This window comes from Vidua chalybeata, chromosome 6 (assembly GCF_026979565.1).
Source record: "Vidua chalybeata isolate OUT-0048 chromosome 6, bVidCha1 merged haplotype, whole genome shotgun sequence".
Classification (NCBI taxonomy): domain Eukaryota; kingdom Metazoa; phylum Chordata; class Aves; order Passeriformes; family Viduidae; genus Vidua; species Vidua chalybeata.
In genome coordinates this window covers 47,222,008-47,238,331 of record NC_071535.1, presented here as the reverse complement: position 1 = coordinate 47,238,331, position 16,324 = coordinate 47,222,008, and the positions used below count along the sequence as shown (strand labels likewise).

General features: G+C 47.4%; 1 protein-coding gene across 4 annotated transcripts in view; it reads right to left on the bottom strand.

Moving 5' to 3' along the window:
- Positions 1 to 16,324, bottom strand: part of LSP1 (lymphocyte specific protein 1) — a 47,276-nt gene that overhangs the window by 5,064 nt on the left and 25,888 nt on the right. For all 4 annotated transcript variants that reach the window (XM_053946658.1, XM_053946661.1, XM_053946659.1 and 1 more), the window contains exons 3-10: positions 16,039 to 16,128; positions 12,638 to 12,824; positions 11,545 to 11,676; positions 8,549 to 8,592; positions 8,295 to 8,376; positions 7,791 to 7,931; positions 6,922 to 7,002; positions 5,941 to 6,055 (exon numbers count right to left, since the gene is read on the bottom strand). In XM_053946658.1, coding sequence (XP_053802633.1) covers positions 5,966 to 6,055; positions 6,922 to 7,002; positions 7,791 to 7,931; positions 8,295 to 8,376; positions 8,549 to 8,592; positions 11,545 to 11,676; positions 12,638 to 12,824; positions 16,039 to 16,128 — 847 coding nt within the window. In that variant the 3' untranslated portion in view covers positions 5,941 to 5,965. The remainder of the gene's footprint in view (positions 1 to 5,940; positions 6,056 to 6,921; positions 7,003 to 7,790; positions 7,932 to 8,294; positions 8,377 to 8,548; positions 8,593 to 11,544; positions 11,677 to 12,637; positions 12,825 to 16,038; positions 16,129 to 16,324) is intronic.

Genomic DNA, 16,324 nt, shown 5'->3' with positions numbered 1-16,324 from the left:
AGACACAAACAGCTGGGGTCCCCAGGAGCTCTCATTGTGCTAATGCCAGGAGCAGAAGGGCTTCAGGTCTGGCAATACAGCTTTCCCCCAGGACATCTCTTGCCCTGCCACACCCACCCTCAAGACTGGCTGAGGTTACCTCAGGAGAGTAACAAAACAAAGACTGATGCTCTTCTCCCACAATATTGACTCCATACTCATAGCTTTTACAGAAACGAAAAGGAGGACTTGTGCATAAATATTTCAGAATCCAGCCCAGGGCTAAGCCCACACCAACTCTAAACTTGGTCTTTTCTTGCAGGAAATGACAATGCTGATAACAGTATCATCCTCCACCCAGCCTGTTTCCAATCACCACCCCCTCTGTCCCCCTCCCACCCTCCCAAAGCCTGGGAAGGACAACCTGCGGCTGCAGCGGCTGCTGAAGAAGGCAGCCCGGAAGAACGCCATACTCACCTCTGAGCAGGGCAAGTCCTTCCGCTCCAGCCTTTCGCCTGTGAACGAAGCCAGCCCTGACCAAGAGTGTGTTGAGAGTGCTGCCCCAGCAGCGGAGACCCCTGAAACCACAGCACCCCCCTGTGCCCCCCTGCCAACCCACCTCTCCATCAGGCCTGTCAGCCACCGCGCCCCCTCCCCTTTCCGAAAAGGGAAGCCTTTCGCGCTGAAGGTCACCGAGCAGCGGCGCATTGCTGAACATGTCAAGCTCACAGCCTCCTCGGCTATGCCCCTGCTACAGAAGCCAGAAGCTGCTGAGACTCCACAGCAGCCTGAAGGGATGGGCTCCCACCTTCGCTCTCCATCTGACCCTTCAGTATCTGTTTTCCCCCAGCCTCCTCTTTCCAGTACACCCAGCAAAGAAAGGGCAACAGAGGTTACCTATGTCACCAAGGTGAACACTTATTTCCACAGTGTCAAGCCACCCAGGACTCCCACACCAAACCTGACCCAAGGAACTGTCAGCCACGAAGACAAAAGGCCTACTTCCCCAGCACCTCAAACAAGCAGCTCTGAACTATCTCCAGAGCAGACACCCACCTCACTTAAAGACAGCAAGGCCACTCTCCCCTTGCCAAAACCTCCCCTCGTTCCTGCTGTAGAGACAGAGCTTCCTGATCATGCTCCCAAGCCTGTTCCTACTGAGAAGCCCAGCACCTCTGATGCCCACACCAATAAGCCTACAACCCATGGAAGTGACATTGAAATACCCAGATCCAAGACAGCTCCTGAATTACCAGAGAAAGACAGAGACATCCTAGAACCATCAACATCCAGCACTCCCTGGAGGCAGGCACGCCCAGCAATGGCAACTCCAGCACAAGCTGATGGTACTGGATCCACCTCCACAGACACTGAGACAGAACACATCACTGAACCCCAGATGACTCCCAGCTTACCCAACACCAGCTGTCCCCCCAAGGCTGAGCCAGCACCACCATCAGGAGAAGCACCAAGACCTCCTGGAACTGGTGCTAGTGGCTGGCATTGCCTCAGGAAGCACTTGATGGTGCAGCCAGAAGAAACCAACTTCCCAGAGTCCAAGCCAGAAAAGCTGGGACAGGAGGAAGGGAATAAAGAGGATGCTGCTCAAGCAGTCATCAAGCAAGACTGCATGCTGGTTAAATCGAAAGCCATGAGAATGTGGGATGCCATTTTATACCAGGTGACACTCAGCAAGGAGAAGAAGCAGCAAGCAGAAGAGAAGGCAGCACAGAAGGAAGAAAGCTTCTTTCTTCCCCGCCGCTTACCCATCCTCCTACACAAGCCACGTTTTGATGCCCGGAAACTGAAGGAACTGGCTGCCAAGCCCATGACAAAGATCAGCACCATGTTTGAGGTGAGCCGCTTTCGGCCCAAAGGGGCCAAGGAGCACACCAAGAGCTTTAACAGAACAGCATTAGGATGGTCAGTCCACTGAAGCCAGGCTGCCCTACACTTCTGGAGGTGCACCAACCACTGACCAAGCTTACTGCCCAGTGGAGCCAAGTGTAAAGAAAAAAGGAAATTAAACAAAACCCCTCCAAGCCAGCAGCCCCATGCTGCAGGTTTAAGGGTTACTCTCCATAAATTTAGAAGCTCAAATGCATAACTACCACATCCACAGATCACAGGAAAACAAACATGTTTGTTTTAAAAAGAGGCAACAACAATCACTGGAGGCAGTAACAGAGTGAAGGCACACAGTGAAGAGGACAAGCTGCCTACAGAAAAAAAAGACCAGTTTAGAGTAGGATAATGGAATCTGAATTTTTTTGTTGCATTTATCTAAGAGATTGATCCTAGGAACAACAGCAGTTGCATCTGAAATGAAGGAATCTGGGTTGTTCCACATGTCTAGGGAGAGTCTTAGAAACCAAACTCAAAGAGGATACATATAACCTCTGTCTCCTCTACTGAAAGTGTGCCCTCTGCCCATTTGCTGAGAACAAAATGGAAACTCATCCTTTCACCCAAGGCACAGACAAGAGACAGAGTAATATATCCTGCTCTCACCAAGCAGTTCCTCTGCCTATCAAAATGGGCATCATCTGACACCCCCCTAGGCCAGTCTACTAAATAATGCACAGAAGAATAATTTTGTTTCAGTAATCAAGTTCTGTTATGTATTTTACCATGTTTTCTCCACAATAGCTGATGGCTAATGTTTCCATGATAACCAACAAGACCCTGCTTTAGCATGTGGATATCCAATTCTGTATTTAACAAGGTGCTGGTTTCTGAGGAGTTCTGCTAACCACATGTAGTCTCATTTTCAGGGTGAACATCATGACAGTTGTACACCCTCTTGTCCCTGACATCCTGAAAAAAGGGCATTTAAAGGAAAACTCTGCCCACCCACAGAGACAACTGGGTTTTTCAGTATTACCCCTTGCAACTCCACTGCCAGCAGGTTTGTGATCATGAAAGCTTGGAGGTTGGTTATTTCTGTTTCACAAGGGACTTGGTCATATGCTGGGGTGTTCCTACACAGCTAATACAGGATTGCTATGTTTAGCCCAAGTAGAATATAAAGAGCTGTGTACAGAGTTTCCTTTTACATGTGCAGAAGATATGGAACTGACCAACAGCTCCTCAGGCCATACTGCAAACAGACTTAGAAACAAGGAGTCCCTTTTGCCTTTTTTGAAGTCTTCCTGTTTTGCAGTGATGCTATAAGAGCAGTTCATTTAGCAAACCTTAAGTTTTCACTTTACCAGTCTTATCTCTATTCTGTAACCCCTTCCCTACTCAAAGGGCAAAAAAGAAGGAAGAATAACCCAATTATCTAAAGTGGGGATTTCTTCAAACCCCAGTTTTCAAAGAAAAAGGTAAAAAGAGGTTGGAAATGTGCCAGTAATCACAAGTGAATCCTAGGTAAGCCTCTGCAGGATAATTTAGCATTGGTGCAAGAGAAGGCTACAGAGAAATATCCAAGCAGCAGCACAGCCATAAAAATTTAAAGAGTGCAGCATAAAATACGTGAAGCAGATAAAGGGCAACCTTAGCAGAGAGTGATAAATGGCACCTTAGAGCAGCACAGCCAGATGGATGCCTCTGCACAAAGGTCTGTATGCACAAGAGCCACAGTACTGGCATGAAGCAGAGCAGCCAACATCAATTACATTTGGGAGTGAAGATGGTTTAAGAAGCACTTGTGCTTTAAAACAGCTTTTGTCCTGCACCAAGGACAACCACCCAGAGCAATCCAGCAACTCTTACCTAAGGCTTAGGTTTTGCATGTGCTAGGCTTCCACTCAGGCTGCATTCCCACCCCAGCCCCACTGCATGTGGATGAAGGACGGGGAAATGTCACTGGGGAGAGCAATTCCCACAAGCAGAAAGAAGGAGACAGAGGAAGGCAGGTATGGGTGCATGCTTTAGCCCTTTTACCCCAAAATCAAAGGGGGTAAGAGGCCCATAGCAAGTATGGCAAGTCCTGCAGAGAGACAGACCCTGACACCAGAGTACCACAGATGGGAGGGCATATCCTTGTAGGCAACAGATTTCTATCAATGGCTGCTCACCGGAAGTCATGTGGTGTGTTCCAGCCTGAGCTGCTGTGCTGAGGAAGAGAAGGGGGATGCTACTGGACACAGAATTTGCCTATTTTTCAATGCCAAACAACATCAGACAGTTGCTAAGTGCCCATGTTGACACTTAAAAAAATCCTTGTTCCATAGCCTGCAGTGAGGTCCTGCAGCCCAGGAAGGGAGGGAAGGAGAAAAAAAAAGTCCACATCTGTGTTTAAGCAACTAGAAAGCTGCTAAGGTGGTATAAAGCAAGTGACAGAGGTGAGCCAGAAGGGTTTGGGAGCAAGAAGGCCATGACAGTGATCCAGCAGTAGGGAAAAAGGATGAATATAGTTCAAGGGGGTGCTGGGGAGCAGCAGAGTATTCAAAACAGACAGCTAAGAACCTAAGTACAGAAACAAGCCAAGCTCCTTCAGCTATCACAGCCATTTTGCTATTCACAGTAGAAAAACCCACAATACTTCCATGTGAACAAACCCAGAGAGCAACAGTGTTGTGCCATGGCTGTTAGGATCACTGGGTGGATCCTAGAAAACATCCTATGACAGTGCCTTGCCTTTCCAGAAAGGCTGCTGGACAAAGACCAGAGCCAAAGGCACTTTCATTTGAGCTGCTCAGAGAAACTCAGGTAGGGTAAACAAAACCTGCTGACAACCTAGCAAAACCTGTTTGCTGCAGAGAACTGAAGCTCAGTAGCTTCCCACCTAGTGCACTGAAACAGACTTCAGGAGAAAGAGGAGACTGATCAAAGGGGAGACCTTATAATAGGTTTCTCAGAGTCACAGGCAGAGAAGCAAGTTGAGGATGGAAGTTCTGTGGACTAAAACCACAGCTTCAGGCAGTCTTGGGCTTGTACTGCTGCCCATCTCAAAGTAGCATTCAGATGGGCATCTTCTCTAAATGGGCACTACAAAAGGAAAAAAACAAGCCTAAACAAACAAAACATTATGCAACACTCAGAAGCCAGCTCCTTAAGGGTGGGAGGGAGGGGAAGGAAGGAACACAAGCCCCAGGAGAATTCAGAAACAAAAGGTGTTTTGTAGCAGGCAGAGCTATTTTAACTTTGGCAGTGAAATAAAGCTTCTTTTTTTATAGTAGGAAAAAAAAAGAAGAGAGAATGAGCTTGTTTTCACCCTCAACTTCCTCTCCACTCATTGTGCCAGATGCTGCCCAGTTGTATCCAACCAGTTATCACCTCCCTCTACACCATTCCACCTTATTGCCACAACCCTCTACTATCATCCACTCAAGATAACATCAGGATATCTATGAACCTAAACACAATAGGAACATGAGATCCAAAGGCCATTTTAAGAGAGCACAGAGACAGCAACCTAGCTCTACCTTCCCCTTGCTGCACAGAGAACAGTCCTTTCTGCTCTGTTGGTCTACCCAGTACAACAGATATTCACATCCTTCCTGCTACAAATTTATTACAGATTGGTTCCAAGAGGTTATTGAAGTCATTAAAAGTTTTCTCCCTGATTAATTCAGTAAATCTGGGAATTAAACCCCAGAAACATTTGAATTTCAGAAGTACATCAGCCCCCATGCTCAGCCAGAACGACCTCCAGCTATATCTCTCTACTCCTTGCAACTTAAGAGAGCATAAGGAAAGACAGCAGAGAGACCATTCCTTTGAACTAGCAAAGGCAAACACATCTTCACCCATACAGCAGTAGCTAAGGGACTTGCACTGCAGATTAAACTAACAGAGGTATCCAGCAGCATCAGAAAGGCAGAGACCAAAACAAACCCCTGCTGTGTACCCACTCAGCTCCAGCCCAGACAGTGAGGCCCAGAAGCCAGGCTCCAGCTGCCCCCATACAGCACCTTCCAACTCACCCAAAGTGCTGCTGGCAGAAACAACCCCAGCACCCTGCCAGAACAGCCCAGGAGTTTGTTACACAGGGCAGAGCCATATCCCACCTACCTGGTTAATGAGTTCTCCAGACACACTATTGCTCTGAAGCATCATCTATCAACACCTTCTTGTACTGGCCGTGGCCTGTTGCAACAAATTTATACTTTTTGCCAGAAGGAATGGGCTGAACAGAAGAGAAAGGAAGAGCCAAAGTCAGCATTTTTATCTGTTATATAGGCAGTCAAAAATCAAGTAACTGAAGCCAGAGGAGCACATGATACAGTTGCCTTTAATCCCAGAGGGCTTGGAGACAGTCCATTATGTACTGCTTTCTTGCCCCCTTCACACAAATTCTCTGCACAGATCCATCACCACCTTCTATAAGCATAAGGTAACACAAAACAGGATATGCAATAGGAAAGTAGATGCAATGCAGGCATTGTGAGGGAGGGCTCATCTAAGAGCCCAGACCCCTAAGCTAGGGTTGTTTTTATCCATGGCAAGAGACTGTGGGATTTACCAGGTACTGGCAGTTTCAACACAGGAACTGACAAGATACTTTGACCTTCCTCTCCTAGCCTGGACAGTGTGAGCAGTATCTACTTGCTGCATTTTAGAAGACATTTCCACAAACATTCCCACAAAACCCCAGATCCACCTGCAAGTGATAGTCTTAGGATCAGTTCCACTTAGTTTTGCACATTTTGTTTACTCTCAGTGCCAAAAAGCATAACAAGAGCAAAACTCAAATTTGCAGTTCCATTTGAGCCTAGATGGCTGGAACTCCCAGCTCATGGGCTGAGAACAACATGCTATTCAAGAGACCTTTCAGAATTACTGGATATAAAAGTATTTTTGTCCCCATTTTCACTAGAGCTGAACCAACAGCAATTCACTGTCAGGAAGAGGTCTTAAACATACAATTGCATTGACAGATACAGGTAGCCCTTGTCCCTAGAGAACATCATCTTCTCTATACTTCCAACCCAGCCAACAGCTCTGTTCTTTCTCAGCATATCAAGCATATCACACTCACAGACACCAACTCACCTTGATGCTGCTCTCAGGTTTGGGATTCCCCTTCTGTTCCCAAAGGCTTCTTTTACTCACGATGTCTCCAGCCACGATATCCTGAGAAAATGATGATTTCATTACTCTTCACTGCTAATGCTGCTGAATGTGTCTTTGTTCACATCCATTTCCAACCCACACATCTGACCTCCATTTTTTATTTATAATATCACATCTGACCTATAACAGCTGCTGCTAAAACCCATGATTGTGAAAATGTCTTCCCATTCCCAGTAAATCCTATGTTTTCCTATCACTCTTCCATAAGAGTCTGAATTAGCTCCAAGATGTTTATTTTCTCAAGTCCATTAACTATTTAGGACATGTAAACATCAAGGCTTCTCTACTGAAAGGAATTCTGCTCTCATAAACAGACTTGCAACCAACATATTACAGAACCAGCCTCACCCACAACAGCCAGAAAGTGAATCACTGAGACCAATACATAATACTCTCTGCATTTTCCAAGTTTATAAGATTTATCACCTTGGTACTAGATGCAACTTCATGCTTGACAACTGTAGCTCAGCCCTAGGCCCTGTAGGAGACACATGCATTCTCCCCACCAGCTGATTTTATTCCCATTTCAAATCAGAGATTCAACCAGCAACACAGAGGTTTTCCTGCATGTACCACCAAGGAACAACTGGGGACCCTGTCAGAAAAATTGAATCTCCAAGGTGCAAAGCCTTACAACATGATGGAAGACCTCTAATATCAATGCCTTTGGAGCTTGTAGGCCCCACAAACAAGATGTACCAACACGATAAAAAAGGACAATGCACATTGTGCCCAGGGACCAGTCCCTGCCTCTGGCTCAAACAAGGCAAGTCCTCCAAGGGCCATACCTTACAGGCTGAGGGCTTCACTGCAGATTGAGCTGTGACCTCCCCAGTCTCCCAGAGGCTTTTTGTGCTGGCTACCATCATGTTCGTGGTGGGAAGGTCAAGAGAGGGCTGCCGGACAGGTTTTGGAGCCTTTGTGGAGGTCTGGAAAATAAATGGAGACAGTTTGCCATCAGAGTGTGCCTCTTGATTATGTTTAACCCCAGAAGGTCCTTGGAGATAAGGGGGTGTAAAAGGAGACTTGTAGAGCCCTACTAGTTCCTGTCAGATACTCCCACTCTTTAAGCAGAGAACATGAAAAAACAAGCACGGGACAGCTTGCTAAAGAAACCTACTTTATGCTGTGGAGGGATGTACAGACAGATGGGAGCAAGGAGTGCTCCCATCCAAGGGAGGACAATTTAGTTGTCATCTCACAGATGGTAAGGCTGGGAGGCATGGTGAGGGAGCAACACCAGCAAAGAGGGCTCCTGGGAGGGTGGGGGCAGAGACAATACAGCAACCCACCTCAATAGCCTGTGTGTACTGCTCCAGCCTGTCATCAATCTTCGACACAGGGAGAGGAGGCTGACTCTTCTTTATGCTGTTGCTGCGGAACAGAGAGGAGGATTAAGGTGTTCCCCCAGTGCCTCAGGCAGAAGGGAGGACTTCGTGAGCCACAGGCAGCCTGTCACTCCTGCCCTTTCCCACAGCAGGACCTGCTGACCACCTCCCTTTGCAGGAAGTGACCTGCTTTACCCTGAGGCCAACCCCAGAAATACCTTTTCTGTATTGAGCGGTTCAGCAACTCAGTTCTGTCCATGATCTAAAGGGGAGAAAGAAGACAGATATTACTTTTGTCCAGGGACCTCAGATGGATGCACGTCACCTTTGCTGACCAGTTTTTGGCCTCATCTCTCACCCATATTTTGGTTAGAAATTACTCACACAGCCCCCATGTTCCCCTACAGATCAGAGAGGCAGTGAGCATTCCCTTTCCTCCTTCTTTCCAAGCAGGGGAAAAGAATCCCAACCAAATTCGGGGTAAACCAACCATGTGTAAATTGACTGACAGCTGAAACACTAACCAACACCATTTTTTCTACTCCCTCTGGTGAAGGAGAAGGTCTCTCTCAGACCTTTGGTTTCCTAGCCAGGCACAAAAAGGGAAATGGCAAGTACAGAAAGACAAGGGGGAAAACTAGAGGCAACATCTTGCAGAAGAGAAGCCAAGCATGGGAGCAGCACAGGCATGAGTTAGGTCAACTTATTCACACCAGAGAAGCACACGGACAGGGCAAATCAGCACATGGAGCCACCTGCGAGGCAGCTCTTCATGACAAGCCATCAGGAAAAAGAGTTTTGCACAAGAGGCTCCTGTGCAATAACTCTTTGGCCAAGACAGGAAGGCAAGCAAACATTTCACAACCACTGCAGGAAAGGAAAGCTGAAATGTTGCTAAACCTTGTGACCCTTCCATGCCCCAGAAAAGAAGCATACAGAAAAAAATCACCTTGAAGCCAAAGGGGGGGCTTTCTTAACACCAGCTCCCACAGAGTCAAGGAGCAGCAACCAAGTAAAAAGGAGCCTTCTCCCCCTGTAAAACTGCTGCCTGTGCCACAGGAAACATCACCTACCAAGTCAGCAGATAAAAAACAACACTAAATGATCCTCTGCGATACTTTCAGGATGCTGGTGCTAAATTTTATCTAAACAGAAGACAAAACAGTGTCACATAGAGGACACATTTACCAGCTGTGCCCAAGAGCATGAGACCCATTAGAGAACAAGCAAACAGTGCAACCCTGGCTAATAGAGATGACCTGGGGAGAGCCACTCTGCAGGGTCCCCCCACAGCAGCACGACAGCAGCCCATCAGCCAGCTCTGTCTGCAGGGCAGGCTGTCTGCCTGCTGTCAGCTCTCCTTTGCTTGCTGCTGCAGGAGCTGCTGCTTGCCTCTGAGCCATGACTTCAGAGACTTCACCTTGCTCACTGATGGGCAGGCTGGTACCTGACAAGGCACAGCACCAACCTGAAAAGGGAATCTGGCAGACCTTTGCCTCAGCTTCCCAAACACAAGTACATGTCAATAGGAAAAAGCGTTGCCAACCCTGCCAGGGAGATGGTGTGCAGGTGCAAACCATACACAGGCATTTCTGAAAGGTTATCAACAAGCATCAGGTTAAACACAGAGGGGCCTAGAAAAAGCTGAAAGTGACAAAGTATCTCAGTATGACAGTCTAGGTAGGAACAAACTTTCACTGTGCTATTTGGAGACCACCTCCCCCCATCCCTGGCATTTCCTTGCAGTGAGAATTGTGAATTTTCCTGGTCCCAAGCACTTTTTGAAGGCCAGAAGAAACCACAGTTACTCATTCAGCCAGCCTCAACTGCAGATGCTTTTGCCTTTCCTCTACAAGAGGGCTTCTGCTGAGCCTCCTGAGCCAAAACACCTTCTTGGTGGCCAATGTGCTTAGTTCTTCAGTGTTCACAGAGCCCTGCTAGCTGGAGTGTAGAGATCATCCTTCCTTTGGAAAGATTCCAAGCTCAGATTTTTCCTGAACAGTTTTACATCCAGTTTAGTGTGTGGGTGAGCTCTGAGATCACCATTACAAAACAGAGGGACTGCATTTCTAAACCTTTCCCTGGGCTAATGCAGCAGCAGTTAAGCTGAGGTCAAGAAGCTATGTGTGTTTTGGGGTTGTAAAGACAGAAGGTGCAGCACATGAAAGTTGCTGAAAGCATTTTCCACATTTTCCCACCAGTTCCACTTCAGGAGTATGCTTTGGCTACCCTACCATTTTTCAAATCTGGCATTAGCACCCAGCCTGCATCCACACCCACTCTGTCTCCTCTCTTTTAATTTGACTGTAAAATGGATTCCCCACAAAGAGCAAGAATCTGCTGGTTGTAGATGATGAAACCTTCTTCTTGCCATCTATTTACTGATGCAAAAGAAAATACTCATACAATCATTCCCACTCAGGAAATATTGAGTAAGCCACAAATAGCACAAAACTAGACTCAAAAAAAAAAAAAAAGCAAAGATAGTTCTAATAGCAGATGATTAACAGGCTGCACAGATTCCTTACCATCTCCCTCACTGCTACAATCAAAAAGGTTGGGGCTTACAAAGACAGAAAAAATCATTCAGTACAGAAACACTTAACTGTAGCTATTGTATTCAAAAGCACACACAGAGAACTGAGGATTTGTAGTAAATGCAATGCAAGTCATAAGATGCAATTCAGGTGGTGTTAATAATGGGAGTTTCACAAGAACATCAATGCAAAGAGATGTGATTGGGAAGGACACAATGCTTCAGAGATCAGAAATCCCTGTTTGTTTAAACAACCTCAGTCAGACATGTTGTTCTAATTAAGAGGGAAATGCCACTGTTTCAGTTATTGGGTTTTTTTCCCTTTGGAAGGGAAATTTCATTAAGATTAAGTTCTTGTGAATTTTGTTAAAGACTATACAAGTTGAAAGCACAGGTATCTCAGTATCACAATATTCCCCGGAGTCCTCAATGAACTTTAGACTTTTTGAGTGACTGCTACAGCCTCCAACAGCTCAAGCAGGCAAAGTAGGAGGAGAGGATGACAGCCATGAAAGATGAGGCAAATTGCTCAGGTGGTTTGTCTCAGCTTGTAGCAGGACAGATAACAGGATTCATACCCCACATTGCTGCAAGCCCTGGGTAATCCTTCCTCATCATTAGCTGGGTCCTCTGTTGTGATAGTTGTCATGCATCCAGCAGGGCCCCAGGAACACAAACCTTTGTGGAGCACACTGCAGTGTGGTCAGAGCACAGTTCCTCCTCTTCCAGGATGGCAATGCTTGGGGCCCTCTGGCGTTTCTCTGGTGTTTCTTCTTCCTTCTCTCCATCACTTCGCCTTCTCTTCTTTTCCTGAGTGCAGAAAAAGAACAAGCCAGGAAGTGAGTTGGTCATACTGTTTATTATGCAATAACAGTGATTTTTCCCATCTCCCAGGCTTCCTGCTTTACACTAAATAAACACAAAAGTACAGAAACTTCATGTTAACATCATCTAATTTGGAAACATTCAGGAAGAACCTCATATGTCATTTGGAAGGGAGGGCAGAAGTCAGAAATTTTGCAGGTTCAAGATTCCCAAATGGTATGAAAAGAGGTCTTTGCATCAGTTATAATGATCTCTTACCACAACTGAAATAGGAAAATATTAATTTCTCATTTAGAGGCCAAAAGGAGAGAGAGAAGCTACCTTTAGAATAAAGGGTTGGAAAGGGTAACACACAGTTCAAATGCAAAAATCTTACTAGCCCCAGACAGTCAAAATCCATTTATGACAAATGATATTTGAAGCTCAGCCCCCTGACTTGCACACCACTTGAATTCCAGCTTTGTATCTCTCTCCCCCTCCCCCTAACCAGGAATTTATCAGAACAAAAAAAACACCTCAGCTGGGAGCAATGCAAGGCTTAGAGATCTATCAAGTACTCTAAAGGTGTGATAAAGGCCGGGGAGAGAAAAACAAGCAGTGTAATTTAGATTTGAGTTCTCCTGTAAAGCTACTCACTGCCCACAAAGCCACAGGAGAAATAACACTTTCCTCCTCAGCATGACAGGGACATGGCAAAGCCACACCAGCTCTGGGAGCAAACACACCCCCCTCACAAAAGGGCAGAGGCTGCCTGCAGTGACCACAACAAGGCACAGCACACAGGCAAAAGCAGCACCAGCCCCAGGTTATGCCGTGAAAGTACATCTAATGTCTGCATGGGCTCAGCTTCCAGCAGCAATGGTGAGCCAGGACACAGGAGAGCAGCCCCCAGCATCAGCTCTCCCATCAGTCCTCTGAAAAGAAGGTCAGCTCCTCCTGATCCCACCTCTTGCTCAGCTGGTTCCTCTTCCTCCTGCTGTTCTTGAACCTCTTCTTTCTCCTGGCACAGCCTCTCTTCCTCTCTGATAACCATATTCTCCTCTGGGCTTTCCTGATCCAGCTGGATCTGCTCCAGTTTGACTTCTGCTTCTCTCACACCACTGTCCTCTTCTTCGTAGGACTGCCTCGGAGACCTAGAGATAGGGGAGAGATCAAAGAATAAAAGCACAGTTATGAGCCTACAGGCACCACGAGGTACCTCACACCTCTAGAAATCCAATGTTATCACTTCCCCAAGCCTACAGCATACTGGGTATTCCACATTGGGGCTCATAGCCAGTTCCAGGCACCCAGATGTAACAGCAGTCACATCTCACTCCCCCCCACTTTAAGTGTCCAAGACTCAGCTCAACTAAGAGCTGTGGCAGAGCTGAAGGGATCTGCACATTACCAGCATCATGATGGGCAAAACCCATAGGAAAGCAGAGAAGAGCCCTCTACTCAAACCTCTGGCAGAGAGGACACTACTACCATGATGTGGTGCTGGCTCAATTCCCTGCCCAGCTACAGCTAAAAATCCAGGTGCACCAGCACACCCTGCAGTCAAACACAAATCTGATGCTGCCCCCATGGCTCCAGCATTAATTCAGTGTGGGGCACCAAACAGCCCTTCTCTGCCTAAACTCATCTTCCACATTAACAGCCTCTTGCTGCAGGAGAGCCCAACTGACAGCACATGAGCATGCTTCTCAAGCTGAAGCTGAGCTCTAGGGAAAGGCTACAGAGCCACTCCCCTGGAATCATTCCATGGGCAAAGCACAGTGCTTCACAAGCAATGCTGTATTGACACTTGGTCCCAAGCCTCAGTTTTGCCCACTGGAAAAAATTAGACCTCCACTCACATCACTCATCTCATATCCCAGCAAAACAAAGGAGCTCCAAAGCAGATGGGGTCACCCCCTGGCTTAGAGGTTTATAAACCACAATGGGTTTGGTCCAAGATAATTGCTCCAGGTCTCCAAGGCTGCAAGAGGAGACCCAGGAGTATGTTTATACAATCAGCTTTGCAAGAGCAGAGCAGCCCATGCCTTTGGGCACAGAGACACTGGAGTACATAACCCCAGAACTCTCACTGGCTCACAGCCACACAACAAGCTGTTATTGCCATCTTACTTTACCCAGCCAAAAGAGCTTTCTCCTCCCACCCAGTTCTTAGAAAATCGCCTGGCTTGAGAGAGCAGGGCTAGAGAGCTGGCTAGCAGGCAGCTGTCAAAGGGCAAGGCTGACTCACTGCTCCTCCCTCAACAGGCAGCACCAAAACACAAAAACAAGTTCCAACAAGACCTTTCCACCCACCTCTCTGCTGCTGGGAAGGCAGCTCACAGGTCAGCCCCCATCCAGCCCTCCACATTGACTACATGGGGAAAAAGATGATGCAGATGCTGGCTCGCTTGACTTGTTTCTCATCATCCTCTCACCAAGAGCAAACAGGCTCTGAAAGCCCAGGAAGCTAGCAGCTCTCCACCAGGATGCCAGCAATAGCTCCAGCTCAAGTACAAGCTCGTATTAAAAATTAAGGCCAGCAAACAGAGCACAGCCCATAGGATGCCTTTCACACCACAGCAATGCTCTATGGGAGGCAGGTAGGCTGGCACAGCTTCACTTTCTTGCACACAGCTGATAGCATGGATCTCCTACCTCAAAGAGGAGAGCCAGGACCAAAAAGAAAACATGCCTTAGCACCAAGGCCCTCAGGGGATGCAGGACCTGGTTTAGTTCCATCCAACAGAGAGCAGCTGTCTCCAGCCACTCTTTCACCACTTAAACCCCAGGATTTGCTTCATCTTCAGTTAAACAGGACCAAAGGGAGTTGGGAAAGCCTGACCACAGCACTGCTTGTCCCAGCACAGGGCACCATAGGCAGACACACAACCTACCTGTGCTCACACCACACTCCAAGCTCGTCCTTCAGGTGAAGCAGGTCCCCAAGGAGAAAGCTGCTGCAAGGACCTTACAGGGCACAGCCCCTGCTGTGAGGGCAAGCCCAGCCTTTGCAAAAAGCCTGCCCCCAGCAAGCCCACAGAGCCTGAGCTCCTTCTGCTACCTCTCCCAGCCAGCCCTTAGCCAAACAACCTACACCTACCACTCCTGCTTTTGAAGTACCACTTCTCACTGATGGGCTTCACCTGCCATGAACACCACCTCCCCTGCTCAGCACCCTCCCATCCCACTACAGGATAAACACAAGCATCACATAAAAACCCAACTAGAAATACCTGGGGAGGATAGTGTTAATTCCAACTAATTCTCTTTTGAAGGCCAAGGAGGGAGAAGCAATAGCCTTTCTTTCCAGAAAAGTTCTTTGCAAGGGCAGCTGGAAAAAGAGGCAGCCAACCAAAAAGCAGATGATTTCTAATTGCTCCCACAGATGTTATAATTACATTGTGCTGGGCTTTGGAGGTGCTTGAGAAGAGTTTGTGGGGTCAGGGCTGCAAAGGTATAGCTTGCAACATGGTTTAGCCACAACGTTTGGAGAAAAGTAACAAAACTTTGAGCTCATTCTTATTTATTCAGCAGTAAATATTAATCTTAAGCATTTTTTCAGTCACAGAATAGTTTGGGTTGGAAAGGATCTTTAAATGTCATCTAGTCCAATCCCTCTGAAATAAGCAGGAACCTTTTCAGTCAGATCAGGTTTCTCAGAGCCCTATCCAACCTGACCTTGAATGTTTCCAGGGAAGGGGCATCTACCACGTCTCTGTGCAAAGAATTCTTCATTGTAAAGAAGAGGCTATGCCAAAAATTCCCTACAAAATCAAACTGCCAAGAGAGCTGAGTCACAGAGTTCATGTGCAGGTAGATTGTATCCAAGGGAAGTGGTTAAGGCAGGAGTTTGGTTTCGTTCTGTAAAGGAGGAGTGATGGGAGGGCTCTCAGGGCTCTTTGCTGCCTGTTTTTCCCTCCTCAGAGAGGAGTCAGGCACAAGGTGGGCTGGGGCCATAACACCCACTATGCTGACATGAGCCAGGAAGCAGCAATAACTTAGAACAGCTTTTTAGGCTGGCCTGGATTATGTTAGAGACTGTTTCAGCCCCTGCAGCAGCTCAGGTGGCTTAAATCTGCTGTTGTCACTCCTCCAAACCCAGGAGTCCTGGCAGGCTGCCACTGCTTGGAGCACAAAACTCAATCCAAACATCCCCAAAGCTTGGGGCTGTCCCTGGGCCATTCCTCCCTGCTAGCCCAAATGGCAGGCAGAGAGCATCTGTCCCAGTGGTGTGGGCCTATTCTGTCCTGCTGATGCTCCAGACTCTGGCCTCCTTCTTACACATGCTAGATTTGACCTGGGTTTGGTCACTGCTCCTCGGGGACATGGGTACCCCTCCCCTTGGTTCATCTATGTCCTACCCACCTCTGCTTGCGCTGCTCAAGCTTCTGGGACCAGTCACTGAACCCCTCATCTTCCTCCAGCTCCAAAGTCCCAGATGGCTTGAAGTCATAGCTGAAACACAGCAAGAAGGAAAATTAGCATGACGGGTATGCAAAAAGGCCTAAACCTGGCCTGAAATAGCCACAGACTGACACAGTCCTTCTCCTTTCTGTTATTCCATTTATTCTTCTCTGGGTGAGCTGTACTGTTGAAGATAGCCATGGCAAAATCATTGCAGCATCTGTGGCCCTGGCCACAAATGTGTGCT